General features: G+C 41.7%; 2 protein-coding genes across 24 annotated transcripts in view; both read left to right on the forward strand.

Annotated features, from left to right (window-relative positions):
* Positions 1–23,243, forward strand: part of LOC127495710 (NACHT, LRR and PYD domains-containing protein 12-like) — a 42,478-nt gene extending 19,235 nt beyond the window's left edge. For all 12 annotated transcript variants that reach the window (XM_051862698.1, XM_051862699.1, XM_051862708.1 and 9 more), the window contains 12 exons: positions 2,702–2,815; positions 3,103–3,216; positions 3,324–5,132; positions 7,127–7,297; positions 8,122–8,292; positions 8,803–8,973; positions 15,553–15,723; positions 19,042–19,212; positions 20,229–20,399; positions 20,912–21,082; positions 21,580–21,753; positions 21,843–23,243. In XM_051862698.1, coding sequence (XP_051718658.1) covers positions 2,702–2,815; positions 3,103–3,216; positions 3,324–5,132; positions 7,127–7,297; positions 8,122–8,292; positions 8,803–8,973; positions 15,553–15,723; positions 19,042–19,212; positions 20,229–20,399; positions 20,912–21,082; positions 21,580–21,753; positions 21,843–21,852 — 3,418 coding nt within the window. In that variant the 3' untranslated portion in view covers positions 21,853–23,243. The remainder of the gene's footprint in view (positions 1–2,701; positions 2,816–3,102; positions 3,217–3,323; positions 5,133–7,126; positions 7,298–8,121; positions 8,293–8,802; positions 8,974–15,552; positions 15,724–19,041; positions 19,213–20,228; positions 20,400–20,911; positions 21,083–21,579; positions 21,754–21,842) is intronic.
* LOC127495725 (gastrula zinc finger protein XlCGF7.1-like) overlaps positions 1–26,572 on the forward strand; it is a 119,306-nt gene that overhangs the window by 70,943 nt on the left and 21,791 nt on the right. The window lies entirely within an intron of this gene.

Below are 26,572 nucleotides of genomic sequence, written 5' to 3' on the forward strand. Positions count from 1 at the left end.
CTACCAACTCTCTGTGACAATAGCTCATTTGAATCACATGCAGTTACCATCACCTACCCTGCTAAAATCCATATTGTAGTGCTTTATCGTCCCCCAGGTCAGCTAGGTAACTTCTTGGAGGAGTTAGATGTGTTACTATCATCCTTCCCTGAGGATGGTACTCCTCTGCTAGTACTTGGAGATTTCAACATCCATCTAGACAAACCTCAGGCTGCTGACTTCTGCACTCTGCTTGCCTCATTTGATCTCAAGTGAGTGTCTACTACAGCTACCCACAAATCAGGTAACCAATTGGACCTCATCTACACACGCTGCTGCTCCACTGATAATACTCTGGTCACTCCACTACACACCTCTGACCATTTCCTCATCACTTTTAATCTCAACCTGACCCCTAACTCAACACACACTCCACCACATGTTACTTTTCAGTGAAACCTACGCTCGCTCTCACCCTCCGACCTATCCTCTTTGGTCTAATCCACACTTCCTCCCCCTAAACAGTTCTCATCTCTGGACACTAACAATGCTACTGACACTCTTTGCACCACGCTAACATCTTGTTTAGATGTCTTCTGCCCCCTCTCATCCAGACAGCCCGCGCCCCCTGGCTATCCGATGTTCTCCGTGAACATCGGTCTAGACTCAGGGCTGCAGAGAGGAAGAGGCGCAAATCTAAAGATCTTACTGATCTTAGCTTCTATCAGTCACTCCTTTCTTCTTTCTCTACAAATGTCTCCAATGCTAAAACCACGTACTATCACAATAAAATTAACAATTCTACTGATTCCCACACACTTTTCAAAACTTTCTCTTCTCTTCTTTGCCCTCCTCCCCTCCCTCCCACATCAGCTCTTACAGCTGATGACTTTGCCACATTCTTCACACATAAAATAACAACCATCAGCGGCCAATTCTTCACACCACATACTGACAATAACATCTTAACAGAAAACACACAAATTCTCCCCTCCTTCTGCTCTCTGAGGCAGATGTCTCCAAACTCATCCTTTCCAATCGCCCTACTACCTGTCTGCTTGACCCTATCCCCACTCATCTTCTTCAGGCCATCTCCTCCTCAATTGTACCTGCACTCACTCACATGATCAATTCTTCTCTTCACACTGGTACATTTCCCACAGCTTTTAAGCAGGCTAGGAATACACCACTGTTTAAAAAACCCACTCTGAATCCAGCACTTTTAGAAAACTATAGACCGGTATCCCTTCTTCCATTCATTGCGAAGACACTTGAGAGAGTTTTGTTCAACCAACTGTCTACTTATTTCACACAGAACAACCTCCTTGACAACAACCAGTCTGGCTTCAAGAATGGCCACTCAACTGAGACTGCCCTGCTCTCAGTCACTGAAGCCCTGAGACTGGCACGAGCAACTTCACAATCATCAGTACTCATCTTACTGGATCTGTCTGCTGCTTTTGACACAGTTATCCACCAGATCCTCCTGTCAACCCTCAGGTTGAAGGGCATCTCAGGAACCGCACTCCAGTGGTTCGAGTCTTACCTCTCAGGTAGGTCCTTCAGGGTATCCTGGAGAGGTGAGGTGTCCAAGTCGCATCATCTTGCTACTGGGGTACCTCAGGGCTCTGTGCTTGGACCACTTCTCTTCTCCATCTACATGTCATCACTAGGATCTGTCATTCAGGAACATGGTTTTTCCTATCACTGTTATGCTGATGACACACAACTCTACCTCTTATTCAAACCAGATGATCCGACAGTTGCTGGTCGCATCGCAGCCTGCCTGACAGCCATTTCTGCCTGGATGAAGGACCACCACCTTCAACTCAACCTTGCAAAAACGGAACTGCTTGTGGTCGGTGCCAACCCAACACTTCATCATGACCTTTCCATTCAACTTGGGTCGTCAACCATAACTCCTTCCAGGATGGCCAGGAACCTCGGAGTGGTGATGGATGATTGTTTAAGCTTCACAGATCACATTGCTACAACGGAACATCCACTGGCTCTGCACCATATTACTTAAACCCACTACTTCAGACTTATGTGCCCTCCAGAAGCTTGCGTTCTGCAAGGGAACGGCATCTTGTGGTGCCATCCCAAAGGGGCACAAAATCACTCTCACGGACCTTCTTCCTGGTCTGTTCCTGGTTGGTGGAATGACCTACCACGCTCTATCCGAGCAGCTGAGTCTTTAGCCATTTTCATCTTTTTCGTCAACACTTGACCCAGTAATATAGCACTATTTTTCCTTTTTCGATGTTCTATTTATTCTCTATATATTTGCGTATATATATAAAAAAAAATAAAAAAACACACTTCTTGAAATGTTGTTCGCTCGTCATTATAATGATATATATATATATATATATATATATATATAGATATATATATGTGATGATAGACAGACAACAATAAATAGGACAGACAAGTTCACACGTAGCGCTTGCTGAAGACACAGAAGCTGTATGAATGTGTTTTCGGGTAGGCTTTATAGTTTCCTGGTCAGTGACGTCACCCGCCTATGACATTCCGTCACTCTATTGGACTGATTTTATACGTGCTTCACGACGCAATCACGCAGAGGCGTTCCCAAAGCGTTCGACGCAGCGTGAGTTCCCTTGAAAGGGAACCTTAAAGTTTTCAGATGGATAAAAGAATTTAAGTGGTTTTTAATACAGTAATTTAAATCATTCACTTTAAACTCTCTTTTTTTTAGTTCAGTTCATCAGAAGAGATCAGAACCAGAGCCCAGCTGTGTGTCTATGAGGAGTGACGGGTCTATGGGTCGGCAATTACATTTTAAGAGTGGAGATACACAGACCGATCTCAGGTATACCATTTCTATAAAAATAAGATTATAGTATGGGAAAAAAAAACTGAATAACTATAAACAATGTACGAGAATTTATTATCATAATATTAATTTATATATTTTATATTTAAAGTATAGTGTTGCTCACACAGAGACGCACATCTATGAGAGTGCCTAGTTAAATGTACAGTTTTTGTATCAACAGTGTAATTGAAAAACCTTCAAGTTTTCCTATGGATAAAAGAATTTAGGTGGTTTTTAATACAGTAATTTAAATCATTCACTTTAATCTCTCTTTGTTTTAGTTCAGTTCATCAGAAGAGATCAGAACCAGAGCCCAGCTGTGTGTCGATGAGTAGTGACGCGTCTATGGGTCATAAAATACATTTTCCGAGTGGAGATACACAGACTGATCTGAAGTATAACATTTCTGTAAAAGATATGCATTGATTATGATACAGAATGCAAAAAGAGATTGTACTTATTAGCTCATGTAATAATGTGGTATTCTAAATCTTCTTTACAGTCATAAAGTCCTCAACAGGTTTATATCAAATCTGATGAAGAAGTTTGAGTGTCTGTATGAGGGAACAGCACAGCAGGGAAACCCAACACTCCTGAATGAGATCTACACAGAGCTCTACATCACAGAGAGTGAGAGTGGAGAGATCAGTAATGAGCATGAGGTGAGACAGATTGAGACACAATACAGGAGAGCAGAAACAGAGGACACACCGATCCAATGCAATGACATCTTTAGACCTTTACCTGGACAAGACAACCCCATCAGAACTGTGCTGACAAAGGGAGTCGCTGGAATTGGAAAAACAGTCTCTGTGCAGAAGTTCATCCTGGACTGGGCTGAAGGGAAAGAGAATCAGGACGTCCAGCTCATATTTCCACTTCCTTTCAGAGAGATCAATTTGATGAAGGACAAAACACTCAGCCTTTCTGATCTTCTTCATGTCTTTTTCCCTGAAACAAAAGAAATGGAAATATCCAGTGACAAATATAAAGTGTTGTTCATCTTTGATGGTCTGGACGAGTGTCGTCTGTCTCTGGATTTTCAGAGCGATGTGAGGTTGTGTGATGTAAGTGAATCAGCCTCAGTGGACGTGCTGCTGATGAACCTCATTGCGGGGAATCTGCTTCCCTCTGATCTTATCTGGATCACCTCCAGACCAGCAGCAGCTGATCTCGTCCCCTCTGAGTGTGTCCATCGAGTGACAGAGGTACGAGGATTCAATGATCCACAGAAGGAGGAATACTTCAGGAAGAGAATCAGTGATCAGAGTCTGGCCAATACAATCATCAGACACCTGAAGTCATCAAGGAGCCTCTACATCATGTGCCACATCCCAGTGTTCTGCTGGATCTCAGCCACTGTTCTAGAGAAGATGTTGAGCAAAGCAGAGAGTGGAGAGATTCCTAAGACTCTCACTCAAATGTACACACACTTCCTGATCCTTCAGACCAACATCAAACATGAGAAGGACTATGAAAAGAACGTGACAGATGAAGACATGGTCCTCAAACTGGGGAAAGTGGCTTTTCAGCAGCTTGTGAAAGGCAATGTGATCTTCTATGAGGAAGACCTGAGAGAGTGTGGCATTGATGCGACAGAAGCATCAGTGTACTCAGGATTGTGCACTCAGATCTTCAAAGAGGAGTTTGGCTGGTATCAGGGGAAAGTCTTCTGCTTTGTTCATCTGAGTGTTCAGGAACATCTAGCGGCTCTATATGCGCACCTCTCCTGTACAAACAACAACAGAGATGTGTTTGACCCAATCACCAAACAGAGTTTGAGGTCTAAAGTTAAGGATTGGTTTCAACACAATCCATCAGAACATGTTTCATTATCTGAGGTGCATCAGAGAGCTGTGAATGAGGCTCTACAGAGTAAAAATGGACATCTGGACCTTTTCCTGCGATTTCTTCTGGGTCTGTCAGTGGAGTCTCATCAGATTCTCCTAAAAGAACTAATGAAACAGAGAAGAATCAGATCTGACAGAAATAGGAAAACAGTTGAGTACATCAAGAAGAAGATCAGCACCATTGACTCTCTAGAGAAATCCATCAATCTGTTCCACTGTCTGAATGAACTGGGTGATCATTCACTAGTGGAGGAAATACAACATTATCTGAAATCTGAAAGAATAAAGGAAGCCAAACTCTCTTCATCTCAGTGGTCAGCTTTAGTCTTTGTGTTGTTGACATCAGAGAAGAAGCTGGATGAGTTTGATATTAATACATTTGTTGGAGGAAACAATAAAGCTGAAAAACTGAAAGTTTATCTGAAGCTGCTGCCTGTGATTAAAGAATCCAGATCAGTTCAGTAAGTATCTTTGAGAACAATCACTTCACTGTTAAAACAGCCCAGAGTAAATTATTCTGCTTATACTATGGTTCCCACACCTCAAGACACTGTTTAGATGACGTATTTCAAGACATTTGTCATGTTTTTTGTCCTTAAAACACTCTTGTGTGTGGGACTAATTTTTTACTCATCTCATCTCAAGCTTTGTTTGCTAATTCCAAAACATCATTTCAGAACTATTAATGGAGGCTTGAGCCATTGATAGCAGACAAATACACTTAATAATGCAGCTGAGAGAAAGAGAGAGAGAGAGAGAGAGAGAGAGAGAATAAGCATATGTGAATTAGCCTACCTGAGTCTGTGTGTCTCTCAACAGTGTTCGGCAAAACTGTAAGTTTATTTACCTAAAGAACTGCACTGTTAGTGAGAAATGTCATGTAGCTTTTAAGGTGCTAAACTATTTTACTGATTAGTTCGTCAGAGCAGTGCGGACAACACGTTTCTGTGTGAGTGTGTGTTTGAGTGAGAGAGAGAGAGCAGGAGAAAGAGAGTATGACCTTTCAGGATATAATAAAACATATTTTGTGGCAAAAACCTTCACAATAATTTGTTGTTTTTATCATATTGTTTACTATATTTATTTGCTTGGTCAGTGTCATTGTAGGTTTTGTTTCTTTTGCAGTTGTTGGCTGTAAGAACTTTATGAAATAAATAACTTTGGTGAAGTGATATGGAACTGTAACGCGGTCAAGACCTGCTAGAACTGCTTCAGCCGTGCGTTTACCTGAAAATAATTGCACACCTTAGAACATTCGTCCACCAGTCAGATTCAAGCATTCAACAGCTCCATCGTATAAAATTTCATAAATCTTCAGTGCTGTAGAAGTTGTCCAGAGTTTAGTGGTCACAATTCTGATGCGTTTTCTAAACCGTGACAATGTAAGATTCCTTCATACATTCAAACAAAGTCAGTGTTCTCACACATAAAGAAGGAGTTTAAATATTTAAATATTTGTTTTTAAATAAATGACAAAAGAATTTAAGACATTTGATGTATGGTTAACATAGCAGAGTTGTACATTTTAATTTGACTAGTCAGATGAACGAATAATCATTTACTTAAACTTTAGCTTAAAGTTGACTAAAACTTCACATTTTAATTTTACTGTCAGATGGACAATTAAGAATCAAAACACTGAGTATCTGAAATTAGTGCAGGTTCTCTAGTAAAGAGCAGATGTAATGTGTAGCAGCGGCTCCACCATAACAAGAATAGCAGTGTACAGTAAGACATTTAAGAATATTTACAAGTCATTACTTTTACAAATAATTGGAATAAAATATATTGATACAAATATTTTTTTAGTACTCTATTAATCTGCCTTTACATTGCGTGTATCTATTTTGACATGCCGTTTTGCAGCGTGTAATTGTCCATCGCTCCTCTCAGCAGCAAGAAAAACAAAACTTTTATTCAGTGGATTATGCATAACCTCGAAAGAGCGCTCGCTTTACAATCACTAAAAAGCTGTCACTCATCTCAGTTTACGATCTTACAAAGTTCCATTAATATCAATAAAGTTGTCTACACTGAATAATGAATCTCTTACTTGCATCGTGTCTTTGTTAATGAGAGGATTCGTGAGCGTGCAGAACTCAGCTCTGAACAAAAACTCCAGTGTTTTGAGCAGTGAGTGGATTCTGACTAAATGAAACGCCTCTGATTGGCCATTGTGTTCAAGAGATCAAAAAAGTATCTGTGATCAAACATTAATAATCGGACCCCTGCAGTACCGCTGTGGACCCCCGGTTGAAGACCCTTGTTTTAAAGTTAATAAATACATAAATATTAATTTAATTCAATCTTAACCTTTTTGATTAGTATGAATTTGACCATGAAACTTGGGTAAGAATTTGACACTGTTAAATTATATTGGAATTAAAAGTTGTTTGATGGTTTTTTGATAATGTTTAACTATTTATTATGCTATTTGATTTTCATCTCTCTACAGGTTGAGTGATTGTGGTCTCACAGATGAAGGTTGTGCTGCTCTGACTTCAGCTCTGAAATCAAACCCCTCAAACCTGAGAGAACTAGATCTGACACTGAATAAAATAGGAAATTCTGTAAATCAGCTGTCTGATGTACTAAAGGATCCTCACTGTAAACTGGAGATACTACGGTAAGATCATATTTGACTCTCACACATGAATCACAGTGTAAAGTATATTTGAAGTGTTCAGCCTCTTTCTGCTGCTGTGAGTTCAGCTGATTGAGCTGTATATGATTGAACACATGAGCTGCTCCTCAGTCACATGATACTGCAGGACTGAGAGTCACACTGAAATACACACTTTCACACAATCAACATTTCAGTCTCTTGACTTTAAACAGACTCGAGCTCAACACAACTGAGAAATCAAGAACATGCTGGATTCATTCTTACTGTTCATCACGTTCATCTTTCTGCATTGACACTTTCTAAAGTATTGTTTTTAATTTTGTAAAATCTCTCACTCTCTCTCTCTCTCTCTCACACTCACACACACACACACACACACACACACGTTTACTTAGCTATCTAAATGGGGACATTCCATATGCGTAATGGTTTTTATACTGTAATAACTGTACATTCTATTCCCCTACACTACCCCTAAACCTACCCATCACAGAAAACGTTCTGCATTTTTACATTTTTAAAAAACCTTTAATTACTTTGTTTTAAACCAGTTTTACAAATGAGGACATCCCTAAAGGGAGGTTTTTGGAGATTTTGTCAGGTTTTAATCACTTCTGGGTACAAAATTGTCCCCAAAATATAGTTATGTAGGTACAAACACACACATATCATGTTTTGTGCTCTGTGACATTTTAGGTCTCTATTATTTATCACACATATTGATTTGTGCTTTAAGTTTGTATTTTCTCTTTAATAATGGATTTACTGCTAAACCGATCTGAACTGAACTGAGAGAGTGAAGAGTGTGTCATTGTTCTCTACAGGTTGTTTGATTGTAGAGTCACAGATGAAGGTTGTGCTGCTCTGGCTTCAGCTCTGAGATCAAACCCCTCACACCTGAGAGAACTGAGTCTGTCTAAAAATAAAATAGGAGAATCAGTGAATCTGCTGTCTCATGTACTACAGGATCCTCACTGCAAACTGGAGATACTGCGGTAAGATCATATTTGACTCTCACACATGAATCACAATGTAAAGTATATTTGAAGTGTTCAGCCTCTTTCTGCTGCTGTGAGTTCAGCTGATTGAGCTGTAAATGATTGAACACATGAGCTGCTCCTCAGTCACATGATACTGCAGGACTGAGAGTCACACTGAAATACACACTTTCACACAATCAACATTTCAGTCTCTTGACTTTAAACAGACTCGAGCTCAACACAACTGAGAAATGAAGAACATGCTGGATTCATTCTTACTGTTCATCACGATCATGTTTCTGCATTGACACTTTCTAAAGTATTGTTTTTAATTTTGTAAAATCTCTCTCACACATACACACACACACACATCATGTTTTGTGCTCTGTGACATTTTAGATCTTTATTATTTATCACACATTGATTTGCACTTTAAGTTTGTATTTTCTCTTTAATAATGGATTCACTGCTAAACTGATCTGATCTGAACTGAGAGAGTGAAGAGTGTGTCATTGTTCTCTACAGGTTGAGTAAGTGTGGAATCACATATGAAGGTTGTGCTGCTCTGGCTTCAGCTCTGAGATCAAACCCTTCACACCTGAGAGAACTGGATCTGTCATTTAATAAAATAGGAGATTCAGTGAATCTGCTGTCTCATGTACTAAAATATCCTCACTGTAAACTGGAGATATTGTGGTAAGATCATATTTGACTCTCACACATGAATCACAATGTAAAGTATATTTGAAGTGTTCAGCTTCTTTCTGCTGCTGTGAGTTCAGCTGATTGAGCTGTACATGATTGAACACATGAGCTGCTCCTCAGTCACATGATACTGCAGGACTGAGAGTCACACTGAAATACACACTTTCACACAATCAACATTTCAGTCTCTTGACTTTAAACAGACTCGAGCTCAACACAACTGAGAAATGAAGAACATGTTGGATTCATTCTCACTGTTCATCACGTTCATTTCCCTTTCGAAAGGGAACTCAACACTGCGTTTGATTATGCATTGGGGAACGTCATCACATGAACCGGAGTCTGAAAGCAATTATCAAATCTCACCAATCCTATTTGCCGGTGACAGCCTATGACGTCATAGTAGACGCGACCCGGCAGTATAAAAGGGGCACCTAGAGAAGCAGTCAGTATCTCATCGTCTTCAGCGACTGTTTTTGTCAGATTGCGATTACTTCGAATCTGGTAAGGAATTACTATGTCTAAAAAGAGACAAACATTTCAGGAAGTGTGTGGATCCGTGTCCCAGGTTTCTGACACCCGGTGACACACACAATCTGTGCATTTTCTGTCTGGGGGAGGAGCACGCACGGACAGTGCTTGAGGGTGCTGTCTGTGTGAATTGTGAGAGTCTGTCTATTAGGACTCTTCGTTCTCGTCTGGCCCTCTTCTCGAGGGAAGAAGGGCCAACATCTGTGCCTGGTAGTTCTGGTCCCGCCCGTGCTGAGGCAGAGCGGCGGCTGAAATCATGGAGCTCTCAGGTGGAGCTCACTGAGGAGTTTGAGAGAGGTGTAAACCTCTCTCAACCCGCAGTGGCTGATGAGGATGAGCTGCTGAATGATGATGATGTCCTCTCATTGACATCATAAGATCCAGCAGCGATATTGAGGAGGAAGCAGGTGAGCCTGCTGAGACTTCAAAGCCTCCCTGCCCTGCGTATGCGGAGCTGCTTGAGGTTATGGAGCGCGCTTCTGGCAGGCTGCAGCTGCCTTGGGAGCGTGTTAAGAAAGGGGCCGCATGTGGACGGCTTGACGAGCAGTTCCTTTCTGGCCATAACACAACAGCCCCCGTGAGCCTTCCATTCCTTCCTGATCTTCATGTTGAGATTGAGAAGGCATGGAAGAACCCATACTCGGCTCGTATTTGCCGGCATCAGCGGGCTAATTTCGTTGATGTTGAGGGATTGAGCCAACATGGGTATGTGTCGATGCCCCCTATTGATGAGACGTTTGCGAACTATCTCGTCATAGGGCGGGCTCCGACACTGAAAGCTCCGGTCCTGCCTTCCAAGCCCCTTAAAGTGACTTCTCGCTTGAATGGCAGGGCATACGCGGCAGCGGGTCAGGCTGGTGCGGCCTTACATCTGCTGAAGGATCTGGATCAGGGGCAGGGTCTGTCCCCTGAGGCGGTAGAAGAGCTACGCCGCACCACGGATCTGGCTCTCAGGGCCACTAAACAAACTGCTGCCTTGGTTAGTAGATCGATGGCAGCAATGGTGGCCACGGAGAGACACCTGTGGCTGAACATGTCTGACATCGGGGAGAAAGAAAAGGGCTTTCTTCTCGATGCGCCGGTTTCGCCCTCTGAACTTTTTGGTACCTCTATATGGTGGTGGGAAAGTTCAGAGAGGCGAAGGCGCGCTCGCAGCGTTTAAAACCTGCATACCGCACAGATCTGATCCTGGGCCCAGACAGACAGGAGGTCCTGGCCTGTCCCGATTCGAGGATCGGAGACAGGGCCAGAGGTCCAGTGTTGCCTCTCGGGCACCTCCTCCTCCTCGGAGCAGGTCCTAGAGAAGGCAGGACTCCAGGAAGAAGAAGCAGGATCTGAGGGAGGTAATCAATCGCAGACGCCAGCAGCGTCAGTAATTGATTTCCTCTCCATGAGGGTAGTTACATCTACCCTCTCCTCTCTTCTTCCAACTCCTGAATAGTGGAACATTTTTTGAACATGGTCAGGTGCTTCTCACAGTAAGGCTGAGGGCTGGGCCCATGATGAGTATTTCTCTGATGGCTCACCTTCTGGCTTGATAGTGAAGAGGCTCTTTTAGGCTTAAAAGTACCATAGATTCCATCCCTTCCATGATGAGGAGTCTCCAGTCTTCGAGCTGCAGAAAGGTGAGCTTGGTCTATATTTATGATATAAAATATATTGACCTTAAGTTTCCTGTATAGTTTTTTCCTGGGCATGTCAGAAAAAGAGAAGGGGAATTTAGGGCTCTGAGGTTCCATTAGGTTGGCTAGAACGATTTATCTCTGGTGTTGGCAAACAAAATGGCCGCCTTTACAGCCACCATATGGTAGAGTAGCTTCTCCTCTGGTCATAGCTAGAGTTTGTATTAGAGATTAGCACTCTTTACTTCAGATAGATCTATGTTTAGTGTCGGCCTCCGGGGCCGCCTGACATTGTTTGGCTTGGGTTGAGCTTTGCTCCTCTGAGCTCATGTCTTTAGAGGTTATTTCAGAGTTGCCTCCTCTCTATTGAGAGTTTTTAGAGGCTCAGTTTAAGCCCCAGGCAGATCTATGCTTATGTGTGGCCCTATATACCCACAGCTTAGCTGGCCTAGGCTAGAACTAGGGTTTAGGTGATATACTGAAAGCATTTCACCTTTTTATTACTTCCCTTGTCAGGTATTCCTAGTTCTGGCCTCCTCTTATCAGAGTTGTCAGGCCAAGGCCCATTACCCCTTTGGTGTAGGTGCAAGATAGATAGCAGCTAAGGTAGCAGACTATTGCTAAGTCTCCCTGGTGCCGTTGTCTCAGGTGGTAGGCCCCTTTTTCACTATGTGAATAAGAAAATGCTAGTGTTGCTGTGGCCCCAATTTTCTAGAGCTTTTCATTCTATACTTTTAGTCTTTTCCCCTGAGCCCATTGAATGAAGATTCAAGCTTGAGTGTAACAGTGTTAGCTTTCTTTAAGCTCCTGTTCCCTAGTGTTCAGTACAGATGTCTCTGTCTTTGGTAAAAAAGCACCCACCCGTGAAATTCACAATTTCGGGGGAGTATGAATGAAAAGTGAAGCATCTCCCTGTTTCTCAGGGTTGTTAATGCTCTAGTTCTATTTTGCCCTACACAATGTGAGCCCAATAACTATTGCTGCCACAGGTTAGCACCTGTTTTCTGTAGTAGTAGGCTTTGTTCTGGCCTCCTTCAGAGCATGGTGACTAAGTTTTTACTCCCCTTACTAGTATGTGTAAAAAGTGTTTTTTACTGAGTATATGGCCTGTTGGAATGTATAGCTCAGGTTGAGTTTGTTTAGTGAACCTCACTATTCAGTTTGGTTCTGATGTAGCTTCCTTTAGAGTTTGAACACTGCCACAAGATGTTGATTGTGTTTGGAGTAGAAGGTTCTGTTTTGGGCCTCCTTCAGGGCACAATAGCTTGTTGTATCACAAGTTTTGTTGGTAGATGTTTAGCCAGAGTTTTTGCTCACTTAGAACTAGCACTGCCACAGGTTTATGCCTGTGATCATTTGAAGTAGTAGGCTGGTTTTTGGCCTCCTTCAGAAGCATGGCAGCATATATTCTTTGTGCTCCCCTTTCTGTAAGGGTAAAAAGTGTTTTTACTGAGTACATTGCCTGTTGGAATGTGTAGATTTTAAGCTCAGGTTGAGTTAAGCTAGGTAACCTCACTTGATAGTTTGGTTCTCAGATTAGGCTCCCTTAGAGCTTAGACACTGCCACTGGCTGACGCCCATGTCTTCTGGAGTAGTAGGCCCTGTTTGGGGCTTCTTTCAGAGCATGTTGGCGTAGTTTGTACTCCTCTTGCTTAAAGAGTATAAAGTGTTTTATTGAGTACATTGCCTGTTGGAATGTGTTGAATAGAGTTTAGCTCAGGTTGAGCTTAATAGTTAACCTCACTGGATAGTTTGGTTCTCATATATGGCTCCCTTAGAGCTTAGACACTGCCACTAACTAACACCACGTGTCTTTCTGGAGTCGCAGGCCCTGTTTGGGCCTCCTTCGAGAACATGATGGTGTAGGTTTGTACTCTTGTTTAAAGAGTTTAAAATGTTTTACTGAGTACATTGCCTGTTGGAATGTGTTGAATAGAATCAAGCTCAGGTTGAGCTAATAGTTAACCTCACTGGATAGTTTGGTTCTAATTTATGGCTACCTTAGAGCTTAGAAACTGCCACTAGCTGACACCACGTGTCTTTCAGAGTCGCAGGCTCCGTTTGGGCCTGCTTCAAGAACATGATGCCGTAGGTTTGTACTCCTCTTACTTAAAGAGTAAAAGGTGTTTATACGGAGTACATTGCCTGGTGGAATGGTGGCTCAGGTCGAGTTAAACTAGTTAACCTCACTGGAGAGTTTGGTTGTCATATTTGACTCCCTAGAGCTTAGAACACTGCCACGAGCTGACGCTACATGTCTTTCTGGAAGTCGTAGGCCCTTTTTTGGGCCTCCTGCAGAGCGTGATGGTGTATGTTGTACTCCTCTTGCTTTAAGAGTAAAAAAGTGTTTTTACTGAGTACACTGCTTGTCGGATTGTATTAAGGTAGACTGTTATGTGGGCACTCTACAGTCTTATCTGCTAGTTTGACTCGATTTCATTCTGAACGAGTTCCATGTTTGTAGGATCTTGCTTATCAGCAAGCGAGCTGTTCTAGGTGTGTGGCCTTCACAGGCCACCCTTTAAGCTTTTTTCCCCACACATCTGGGTAAAAGAGTTCCTTAGCAGATTGAGCATGTAGTTTCACATGTTTGGCCTTTCGCAAGGCTGCTGTGATGTATTTCTACGCGATGTAGAATTTATGTCATGTTGCAGGCCCCTTCCTGGGCCTCCATGATTTTGTGCCTACAGTACAGTTTATCTGTTAGGTTGAGCCCTGTACTCCCCTCATTTGAGGGTTGTCCTGCATAGTACTTATCTACCTAAGCTGGTCAGAGTTTGAAGGCCTCTCTGAGGCCTCCCTATTGAGGATCAGCCCCTAGGCTGATGAATGTACTCCCCTGTGTTGGGTTCCTTTAGAGTGCACAGCCTCCTCAGTGCAAATAATCAAGCGCTGAGAAGATCCTAGCATTGAGCAGAGTGTTACTCCCCTCATTAGTAAGGGTTAAAAAGCGCTAAGCTGAGTCCTGCTCTCCGGGATGCCTATCTCTACGCTCTGGTCTGAGTTGGTTACTGCCTCTTTGCAGTCACTCTTATTGGATATCTTCTCTGAAGAATGTGATTTGAGACTCTGTGATCAGACAGGTTGTTGGCCAAGACTAGGTTGCCTTAATTAGACCAGGTCGGCCTCCCTGGTGGCATTCAGGGTTGACTTTTTTCCCCTGACAAGTGACTGGCTAGGGTTCCTTCAGGCCCCCTGGCTACATTTCCTTAGAGGTACCCTCTTTTCTTCAAAGGAAAAGAAGTTTGGTCCTAGAAGCCTTTGAGCGGCCTTGGTAGGCCTTCTGTGGAAGGCCTGTTTGAGGCTTATAGCTTGGGCTGTTGGCCATAGGAAATGCTGTCACTGACAGCCTATGTGTCACGAATGTGGCTCCCTCGGCCCTTCCTCCGGACCACCGGAGGGAGCCATCACCGGAATACTGATCAGTTCTCATTCGGACTACGTTTCCCATGGGCCCTCATTCCTGGGACTGATTGCACACACACCTGCACCGCATCACACTCACACTATTTAAGACACACACACACACTCACACATCGCGAAGTCTTGATTTGCCTTGGTGATCATTTCTGAGCGTTTTTCTGTGGACTGTTTACCTGTTACCGATTGGACTGTTTATTCCCTGCGACCCTTTGCTGCCTACCCTGATCTTTGCCTGTTTCCTGGACTGTGATTGTTTTGCTGCCTGCCCTGATCCTTGCCTGTACCCTGATTCTGTTTGTCTGCCGCCTGCCTCGACCATTGCCTGTCCCTGTTTATGCCTCTGCCTTTGCCCTGTCTATTCTGTAAGTTCTTTTAATAAAATAGCTGCAAATGGATCCACATTCTGTCGACCCATCATTACACTATGTATGACCCGTAGGGGGAGTGGTTCTGGCATTTCAGTTGAAACTGCTAGTTCTGACGTTTGTCTAGCCATGTTTTGGCATGCACTCCCCTCAAGCATGGTGGCGTGGGTATATTGTTCCCCAATGCATAATCAAATGCAGTGTTGAGTTCCCTTTCGAAAGGGAATGTCTCAGGTTATGTATGTAACCATGGTTCCCTGAGAACAGGGAACGAGACACTGCGTTACCTGCCATGCATCAGGGCTGCCTGCTGAACAGTCCCTTCAGACAATATGGTACTGACTGCTTCTCTAGGCGCCCCTTTTATACTTCCAGGTCGTGTCTACTATGATGTCATAGGCTGTCGCCGGCCAATAGGATTGGTGAGATTTGATAATTGCTTTCAGAGACCGGTTCACGTGATGACGTTCCCCAATGCGTAATCAAACGCAGTGTCTCTTTCCCTGTTCTCAGGGAACCATGGTTACATACATAACCTGAGACGGTTTCTGCACTGACACTTTCTAAAGTACTTTCTAAACTGATCTGATCTGAACTGAGGATGAAGAGTGTGTCATTGTTCTCTACAGGTTGTTTGATTGTGATCTCACAGATGAAGGTTGTGCTGCTCTGGCTTCAGCTCTGAGATCAAACCCCTCACACATGAGAGAACTGAGTCTGTCTAGGAATAAAATAGGAAAATCAGTGAAACGGCTGTATTTTGTACTACAGAATCCTCACTGTAAACTGGAGAAACTGCGGTAAGATCATATTTGACTCTTACACATGAATCACAATGTAAAGTATATTTGAAGTGTTCAGCCTCTTTCTGCTGCTGTGAGTTCAACTGATTGAGCTGTAGATGATTGAACATGTGGCGGAACACGGAGGGATTAAAAATTGACAACTAGCGACTACGCCACCCTGGAATCTCACCAGGGACAGTACTAAATAAATTCCCTTTAAGGCAACACAGATTAGCTCACAATGAATTGGCTGGAGATGTAGATATAAAAAAAGAAATATGAATTTTATTAAAGATAAAAGATTTTACAAAAAAGCACAGACACAAGAAGAACAATCACTAAATCAAAAAAAAAAAAGTTACGAAATACGAAATTAGAAATGTAGGAATTGGTTAAACAGTTTAACAAAATACAAGCAGAGCGACCTGAGTAATCAGGGACATCTGGGTTTCAGGGTGCAGGAGCCGAGGCATGACAACAGGGAATCACAAAGTAAATCAACGTTCACAGCAAATCACTGTTCCCTTACACCTGTGCATAAACACACTCACGCACACGTACACACAGCACCACACAGCACAGCACTCGTGAAGGAGGACCGCCACCAGAAATCCACCCCTGCCTTAGGCACTCAGCTCCTGTAACAAACAGAATTAGATTATGCACTAAACCCAGAATTGTCACAGTAGCACTGGCAAGAACAGTCACTCCATAAAGACAGTAATACAAATGAAAATAAATAAAGATTTCCCCCTCACACAATAACCCACAAATCAACTTATAGATACTGAAATTAACACAATACCAAATAAACTAATATAAAGTTTAAAAAAAAGAGAAAAAAATAATAAATCACTTATTACAATACAAACAGAAAATAGAAAATGAAATAGAAACAACTCACATTAACCAAGATTCACAATCAAGCACTGATATAACACACAAACAAAAGAAAAACAATATCCTTAAACAATAAACCAATACAAGACAAAAAAAGGAGAAAAATACAATAACAAACAAAACATTCACAAATGTTTACACGGTAATACTCTTTGTAATGAAGAGGAAAAATAAACCCATTAAACCAGCAGACTTCAATCACAAACACAAATCAAAAACAAATGAAACCACACAAAGCAAAGCAACAGCGTCCCCGGACGATAGTCCCACGTAGGGATGCAACGATTATAGATTTTGTTGGTACGATTATAGTCTGAGGAATAATCACGGTTTCACGATTATCACAATTATTATGCATTCATTAATTTCACAACACTACTAATGTATAAAATCACATAAACACTCTTTAAAGTTTATTTATTGCTGCCTTCTGCAAGAGAAATTACACAATAACCTAATAAGCACAAATACAGCACAAAAATAATTATAAAGACAAACAAAAGTCCATCTCACCCTTTGGAATTAAAGATGACCATAAACATCCATGTCAGTATTTCTCTTTTGAAAATAACAAATGGAAATAATCACAAAATTACTTAGTGTTTTCAGTTTGTGCATTCTTTTTACATTTCTTTTGGACCTGAGGACTTCGAAACATGGTGAAAAAATGTCTTTTTTTTTTTTTATTATTATTATTTACTACATAAATAATACTATAACAGGGATGACAAATCACAATGACAATAAAAATAAACAAAGTCTTTGTCTCTTTGAAATGAAATATAAGCTGCAAATTAGCTATGGATTTCCCATTTATTTTTTACCCTGCAATTATTGTCTTTTATGAGACTAGTTTTTCCGGCTTTCCGTGTTTTCACTGTTATACAGTAGGGGGCGCTAGTACGCATCTCCTGAATGAGTGCAGTATCTCCATGCCAAAACACAGGTGAAGAAGAAGCAGAAAAGAGCGATCTCACAAATAAGCAGATGCATTTGGATGAGCTATAGGACTGTGATGCTTTGGGGGGTGTTGATGAACTCAATCTAACGTTAATCATAGTTAGATGATTAACGTCTGCCATAGTTAATCTAGTGCAGGGTTTCTCAACCTCTTGCCTACTGCGACCCACTTTTTTTTTTTTTTGTATGCCAGTCATACGATCCACTCTTAGTGATCTGACTATTTACCTTAGGTGTTTGTCCCACCTCTTTGAGGAGTTCTGGCCAATCAGGTATAGTCTTGTTTCAAAGGTGGCTTTTCTTTCCCCCGATCATAAACTAGGTGTTATCTCGGGACTTCTTGAATTGCCGGTCTCGGCAGAGAGTACAGTTTAGACATGATTTCTATTAAATGGAATATGATACATTTTACACAGATTTCATTCAAGCCATGATTTGAATGGAAAGTAGAGATTTAAATACATATCAAAAAAGAAACACTTTCATTCAATCATTCAATAGTTACAGTTACATGAGTTGTGGGTGTTCTAAAGCATAACTGGTCACATGTAGCATGTGTAGACATGATATAAAATGTATGCAGTTGAAAGATGTTTGATAAGTCCGTATCAAATTGTTTGGAACAATTTGATACAGTTTATTTGTGTCTCTGTGGGTTTTTCTATGTCATTCAGAGGTCACTCAGAGAAACTCACCTTTCTCCTCAGTCAGGAAGCCTGTGTGCCATAAAGTTACCTAGCAGGGGGTTGTTCTGTAGACGGACTGGAGCCGAAAATTACATTCTCTGAGCTTGGGTCCTGCAATTTTGATTTGGGCCTCTGGAGTTATGTTTTGAAAGAATCATCTGAAAGATTCATTTGTCTGGTTCGTCCTCAGTCCTTACAATTAGCTACAATTTACAGCCAACATCACACAACATACCTGAATAGGGACTAACGTGACAGGAAGAAAGGGGCGGTGACTCGTGATGCCATTCCATCTAACCAGCCAGTTTATATACACTTCCGCTGCCCACTGATAGGGCGATCAATGAGCAGACTAACCAACCACATACAATCAGAACTTTACTAGACCTGCCATAATCACATGAGCTGCTCTTCAGTAACATGAGAGTCACACTGAAATACACACTTTCACACAATCAACATTTCAGTCTCTTGACTTTAAACAGACTCGAGCTCAACACAACTGAGAAATGAAGAACATGCTGGATTCATTCTCTCTGTTCATCACGTTCATCTTTCTGCATTGACACTTTCTAAAGTATTGTTTTTAATTTTGTAAAATCTCACACACACACACACACACACACACACATCATGTTTTGTGCTCTGTGACATTTTAGATCTCAGTTATTTATCGCACATATCGATTTGCGCTTTAAGTTTGTACTTTCTCTTTAATAATGGATTCACTGCTGAACTGATCTGATCTGAACTGAGAGAGTGAAGAGTGTGTCATTGTTCTCTACAGGTTGTGGGATTGTGGAGTCACACCTGAAGGTTGTTTGGCTCTGACTTCAGCTCTGAGATCAAACCCCTCACACCTGAGAGAACTGAATCTGTCTGGGAATACAATAGGAAAATCAGTAAATCTTCTCTCTGATGTACTAGAGGATCCTCGCTGTAAACTGGAGACACTGTGGTAAGATCATATTTGACTCTCACACATGAATCACAATGTAAAGTATATTTGAAGTGTTCAGCCTCTTTCTGCTGCTGTAAGTTCAGCTGATTGAGCTGTAAATGATTGAACACATGAGCTGAAAATAGTACTGTTACTTCCCCTGGCGTGATTAAGGGTATGGGGAATAACATTAACTGTCGGGGCCTGACTTCGGTCCGATACCAATGCAAGCAAATGATAAAAAAAAAACTCTGAAGGCAAACAACAAGTGTTTAGTTACAATAATACAGTAGGAAAACTCATACACCAAATCAACTCGCAGTAATATTTACATAAAAAGAAACAAAACAAAACAAAGAAAGTAAACCCAGACAGGGGAAAAGAAGGAGGGAACTGGGCGGCAACCAATAACGGGTCAATAACGGGTTGAGTCAGACAATTGTATATTTACACTGCAATAAACAGGTGGGACTATCTGTTTCCACTAAAAATAACCTATAAACATCCTAAAAGATATGTTTAGCTTATCAGTAAAACTGTATAAATTTGATTTGATTTGACTTGTTTAAAACAATTAAAATACTATTTGGCCAGTGGAAATGAATAAATCAACTCTATTATAAATCTGAGAAGTATTTTATAGCTACAATTTTGTTTTTATGGATATTTTGATCTATTTATTCTAAAAAAGTGTATGGCACAAATGGCATTTATAGTCTGTATCTAATATTTTCCAATGTCTTGTACCTTTGACGATGTTAACATGGTGTCACGTGGATGAGAATATGCATGGAAATGATATGCAGATGAGGTTATGAATAGTAAAACTAGGCGTTGTAAGCTCCATATATGGTGATTTTGGGGAGGAGTCGGGGTGGAGATGCACGTACACACATCTTCCGCTGACTGGGATTTATAAAGGGATTTTTGTGCAGGTTCTGGCGTACGCGTGATTTTATAAATCTGAAAACTTTTATAAATGAGGCCCCTGATCTGAACTGAGAGAGTGAAGAGTGTGTCATTGTTCTCTACAGGTTCAGTAAGTGTGGAATCAAAGATCAAGGTTGTGCTGCTCTGGCTTCAGGTCTGAGATCAAACCCCTCACACCTGAGAGAACTGGATCTGTCTAGGAATAAAATAAGAAAAGCAGTGAATCTGCTGTCTGATGTACTAAAGGATCCTCACTGTAAACTGGAGAAACTGCGGTAAAATCATAATTGACTCTCACATGAATCACAATGTGAAGTATATTTGAAGTGTTCAGCCTCATTCTGCTGCTGTGAGTTCAGCTGGTTGAGCTGTAAATGATTGAACACATGAGCTGCTCCTCAGTCACATGATACTGCAGGACTGAGAGTCACACTGAAATACACACTTTCACACAATCAACATTTCAGTCTCTTGACTTTAAACAGACTCGAGCTCAACACAACTGAGAAATCAAGAACATGCTGGATTCATTCTTACTGTTCATCACGTTCATCTTTCTGCATTGACACTTTCTAAAGTATTGTTTTTAATTTTGTAAAATCACACACACACACACACACACACACACACACATCAATCATGTTTTGTGCTCTGTGACATTTTAGATCTCAATGATTTATCACACATTGATTTGAGCTTAAGTTTTTTTATTTTCTCTTTAATAATGGATTTACTGCTAAACTGATCTGATCTGAGAGAGTGAAGAGTGTGTCATTGTTCTCTACAGGTTGAGGGATTGTGGAGTCACATATCAAGGTTGTGCTGCTCTGACTTCAGCTCTGAGATCAAACCCCTCACACCTGAGAGAACTGAATCTGTCTGAGAATAAAATAGGAAATTCAGTGAATCTGCTGTCTGCTCTACTACAGGATCCTCACTGTAAACTGGAGATGCTGTGGTAAGATCATATTTGACTCTCACACATGAATCACAATGTAAAGTATATTTGAAGTGTTCAGCCTCTTTCTGCTGCTGTGAGTTCAGCTGATTGAGCTGTAAATGATTGAACACATGAGCTGCTCCTCAGTCACATGATACTGCAGGACTGAGAGTCACACTGAAATACACACTTTAACACAATCAACATTTCAGTCTCTTGACTTTAAACAGACTCGAGCTCAACACAACTGAGAAATCAAGAATATGCTGGATTCATTCTTACTGTTCATCACGATCATCTTTCTGCATTGACACTTTCTAAATTATTGTTTTTAATTTTGTAAAATCACACACACACACATGATCATGTTTTGTGCTCTGTGACATTTCAGATCTCAATGATTTAACATATTAATTTGAGCTTTAAGTTTGTACTTTCTCTTTAATAATGGATTCACTGCTAAACTGATCTGATCTGAACTGAGAGAGTGAAGAGTGTGTCATTGTTCTCTACAGGTTGAGTTATTGTGGTCTCACAGATGAAGATTGTGCTGCTCTGGCTTCAGCTCTGAGATCAAACCCCTCACACCTGAGAGAACTGGATCTATCTGGGAATAAAATAGGAGATTCAGGACGTAAACTGCTCACTGCTCTAAAGAATTCTCCACATTATAAACTAGAGACACTGCAGTAAGTAATAATTTCAAATAAATATTTACATTTTCATATAGATGAACATTTATATATTTACATGCATATTTGGTCCCACTTTATATTAGGTGTCTTTAACAACTATGTACTGCTGGAAATCTCAGAAGCAAAGACCAGGAGACTTGGATGTATCTTCAGCAGATTCTTTATTGAGAACACATGCTGTTGGTCGCTGCAGTCATCAAGTCTAACTAAGGCAGTGTACATTGTAGTTTATATACATACATATACAGAGACTAAGCACCTGGCTGATGACCTTAAACAAAGCATGCAAATGAAGTATTCAGGCCTGACAGCAACATAGTGTCGGCCCAGATCTGGCCCACATCTGGTCCGTGTGTAATCCATATGTACAAGATGTGGGCCAGATCTGGGCCACACTATGTTGCTGTGTGGGAGGTATAGGAACCCACCCCAGAGTGTAGAGTGTCACCAGTCCTAATCCAATCAGCATAACTATTCAAAGAATGGGACAGGGGCTCCAAGAGCCATTAACGACAAACGGTGAGAATCTCAGTAATCTGATTCATTAGATATACAATAAAGAGAACAGGAACTGGCAGGAAACTCTTGCTGGAAACTTTGCTAAACAGAATCATTCATCTGATGTCATCGTCTTTACCTTAAAATGCTAAATACAATGTACTTCACCTTAGTATTTCATGTGATGTTATGTCAGGACATAGGATCAACAGATCTTAAACAGATTCTTAAATTTGTAATCCCACAGTCCCCCCTTTGAGAGTTCTAATAACTCACATAATACAAATTTAAACCTTCTTAAATCCCTTCTATAACCTATGTTTGTTAACATAAGTCCCAACTTCCAGTCATGCAACTTGTAACAGTTACAGGCACATACATATTATTCTGTGTCATGTCCATTTACATTTACATAAGTGTTGATCTTTTACTTGAGAAACTGCTGACACACATATACAATGCAGGGTGGTAACATGTTGTATAAACTACATGATGACACAGAAAACCATGTAACATAAGCATGGATGTCCTAAAAGTCCATGGCGCCTGAATAGCTATGGAGTCTGTTCCCCTTAGGGTCCATTTCCAATGCATTTCCATGTCTGTTCCAAGTTGCTCAGATGACTCTGTCGTTATGAAGGCTGTTCATGGATATCTGAGGTGATGCTTTACACCAGGTGCTGCTTATGAGCCGTCATGGCATATACACATACCTGCAACACAAGAAAACAAAGAAAACAGCAGACCAACAGTATTCATGCATAGACTTTAGTACGTTAGACCTCTGATGATCGCATACACTGTTAAAAATAAATGTAAATTTACAGGTAACGGTCTGTTTTTTTTTTCTCTCTCTCGTTTTGTCATTATACAATGAAACCCCTGTTGTTTTACAGATGTTTGCTGTATTTTAATTTCCACTATTAAATTTACAGGGAATTGCATGTATTTTAGTATTACACTGTTAAAAATAAATGTAAATTTACAGGTAACGGTCTGTTTTTTTTTTCTCTCTCTCTCTCGTTTTGTCATTATACAATGAAACACCTGTTGTTTTACAGATGTTTGCTGTATTTTAATTTCCACTATTAAATTTACAGGGAATTGCATGTATTTTAGTATTACATCAAATTTCTGTTTTTTAAAAAGAAATTTTCTATATTTTTACAGAATAATGTGTAATTTTACATAAAATGTTGATTAATATTTTACAATTTTTTTCTGTAAAAATTGAAAAAAGGAAACCAATGAGAAATCAGCAGTCATTCAACATGTTTTTCTTACCATTTAAGAGAATGTGTTGTTTATAGTGAGTTTTTTAAGGTTCAATTATAGTATTTGTACATACAGTAGGCCTGCGTGTACTATATTCATTGTTTATTTTACTAATATTTTAACCTTGTCTTGCAAATACGCTCATTTTGATCTTTATTTGGCATTGACTTATTCTCCCCTAAATTTCATAAACACATCTATTATTCATATATGTACATTTTATGTTTTTCCAAATCGAGTTGCAAATGCGTAGCTTTGTGTGTGTGTGTGTGTATGTGCGTGCGTGCGGGGGCGTGTACGAGCATTCGCGAAGCAGATTCAAATTTGCCGCCGATTCCTTTCCGTTAAGGCTGATTTATACTTCTGCATGGAGTGTACGGCGTAGGCTGTGTGTAGCACGTGTAGCCTACGACGTAGCCCGACGTGCACCTCTTCGACATGCACCGCGTCAATTTTACGCGGACTGCAAGCGCTGTGATTGGTCTGCTAGAACCCCTCCCTCAGGTTAAAAAACTGACGCGGAGCAATCAAAGAAGAGCAAGCGTTTTCAGCTTCCATAGGAATGAAAAAATGCTGTTTCAGGAGACCCATGCAGTCATACTGCAACAAAAGTCGTTACCTATTTGCCGCTTCTATTTGTAAGCTTCTAGGACAACGTACATGACAAGCTGCTTCTTCTTCGGCTTTTGCCTTGATACTCAACATGACCACGGACACTGCCCACTAGTGGTCAGCATGCACGTCGACGTGGACAACGACGCAGAAGTATAAATGAAAACAGACGCATATCCTACGGCGCAGGTCCGACGCAGAAGTATAAATCAACCTTTACTCCCGCCCACAACAGTTCGCGGAGCTGTACAGTAATGAAGAGCAAGTGGGTTATTTATATCAGGCCTCACTTGTTGGTCGTGAAATTAACACTTAACTATTGTGAAGAGCAGTCGTGAGCAGGAGAATTGATTTGAACACATCCATCCATCCATTCTTCGAAACAGTGTGAGGAAAAAAAATAACACGTCCTTTCAGCGAGAAGACCACAGCGGACATCATACCAACCAATCACTGACTGAGATTCTACAGTAGTCAACATTTGAACATTGTTGATAGTTTCGAAGCTAATGTTAGTATTTCTAAACGGTGTTCAGTCACATAACTCCACACATATGCTTATCACAATGTTAGTTGTAGTTGGTGTGGGTGACTTAGTATCCAATAAGCTATCATAAACAAGCTCCCAAACAAGCTAGGTAACATTATAATGGCGAACATAGCGGAAAAAATATACCAGTTATCATCATTTTTTTTGTTGTTGTTGTTATGATTAATTACTCAGCATCGACTGTATTAAAGAGAAAATAACCACTTCATCCAATGTTTTTGAATAAAAATGCCGCGGGTTGAATCGGAGCTCCCCTGGTAAAATTCGCATTCCAGGGGCTAAATATCACGTTATTTAGGGTTGAATCGACCCCAAATAATGTGATATTTAGCCCCTGGAATGCGAATTTTACCAGGGGAGCTCCGATTTAACCCGCCGCAAAAGTATAAAAGTAGCAACACTGGTCTGAAGAACTGTTCTCTCCTGCTGGCACCGCCGGACTTGTACACACACAAGTGTGACGTGCGCGGTGGACCAAACCACTGTGAGGCAAGGAAGGGGTGACTCACAATCTTTCTAAACTTAAAACGCCCATTGGCGTTTGTATTGCTTTACTACTTACACAGTTATTTTAAGTATATATCATGTATTTACAATACTTAGAGTGTTTTTTAATTATATTGTTTTGGGGGGGGGGGATTTACATGCCGGGCCACACCCCCGGCATCCGGGTATAAATAGGACCGGCATACTCATTTCCATTCATATTTTGCTGAGGAGCCGAGATAGGTACCTGGCCGCTCAGCGGTGACTCAGGGCTATGGCAAGGGGACGTAACGTCTCCGTTCCCTCCTTCAGGGAACGGGGGTTACAATAGTAACCTAGACGTTCCCATTCAGTCAGTCACGTTCGACGTTATGTCGATACTGACGTAATGGGGTCCAATGGAAAGCGCCATAGCAACTGAGCCACGTTACGAGTGTTAGGGAAGCAGATGCTGGCAAGCTGTGGAGTGCCCAAATGCAAGTGCGAGCACAGACTCGTAACCCTCCAGCGCCTAGAGTAAGCCCGAGGTGTCTTTCATACCAGTGGGATGGAGAGGACAGGGTGTTACTCAGGAGATGGTTGAAGCTGCTGTTCCTTACCCCCGGGGAAGAGTGCTTCGGGACTCGATTCCCACGTTTTTCAGCCATGACCAAAATGCCAGGAAAGTGTTCCCCGAGGAGGGGAAAGCTACGGAGACCACACCCTGCCCGAAGGGAGGTAACGTGTGGAAAACACATATGGACTGACCCGAGGGGCAGTAACGCATATGGAAGATCTCTGACGTAGGTCCTACCTTCTGGGAGGAACTCTAGCGCTCAGAGACAGGGCAGAGCAGAGCCGCCCAGGGAAAGACACGGGTTTACCGTCAGGGAAACCGTACTGTGGACAGACACACATGGGATTACCCGAGGGGAATCACATCATATGGGCATCTAGCCCAGTCCAAGGGCTGACCCAACAGGCATGCACACGAGTACCGGACCTGGCGCCGGATGCCTCCGCCGCGTCTGGCTGCCGCAGGATGCAGGAGAAACTCCACAGGGTTCACCATGTGGGGAACTGAACTGAGGAGCGGGAAAAGTGCTCGCATTCCCTCAACCAAGGAAAATTGCACAAGCAAGCAAACACCCATGGCTAACTACATGTAGACAGCACACGGGTGGACACCGGGTCCACTCGGAGATTATAACATCTCGCGAATGTGTTCGGTGTCTCCCAGCCTGCAGCTCTGCAGATGTCTGCTACAGAAGCGCCATGCACCAATGCCCAGGAGGAGGCAACACCCCGAGTGGAGTGAGCTTGCAACCTGAGGGGGAACGGCTCGCCTTGGGACTGGTACGCCAAGGCGATGGCATCCACTATCCAGTGGGCCAACCTCTGTTTGGAGACAGC

Source organism: Ctenopharyngodon idella, chromosome 15 (assembly GCF_019924925.1).
Source record: "Ctenopharyngodon idella isolate HZGC_01 chromosome 15, HZGC01, whole genome shotgun sequence".
In the NCBI taxonomy this organism is placed as follows: domain Eukaryota; kingdom Metazoa; phylum Chordata; class Actinopteri; order Cypriniformes; family Xenocyprididae; genus Ctenopharyngodon; species Ctenopharyngodon idella.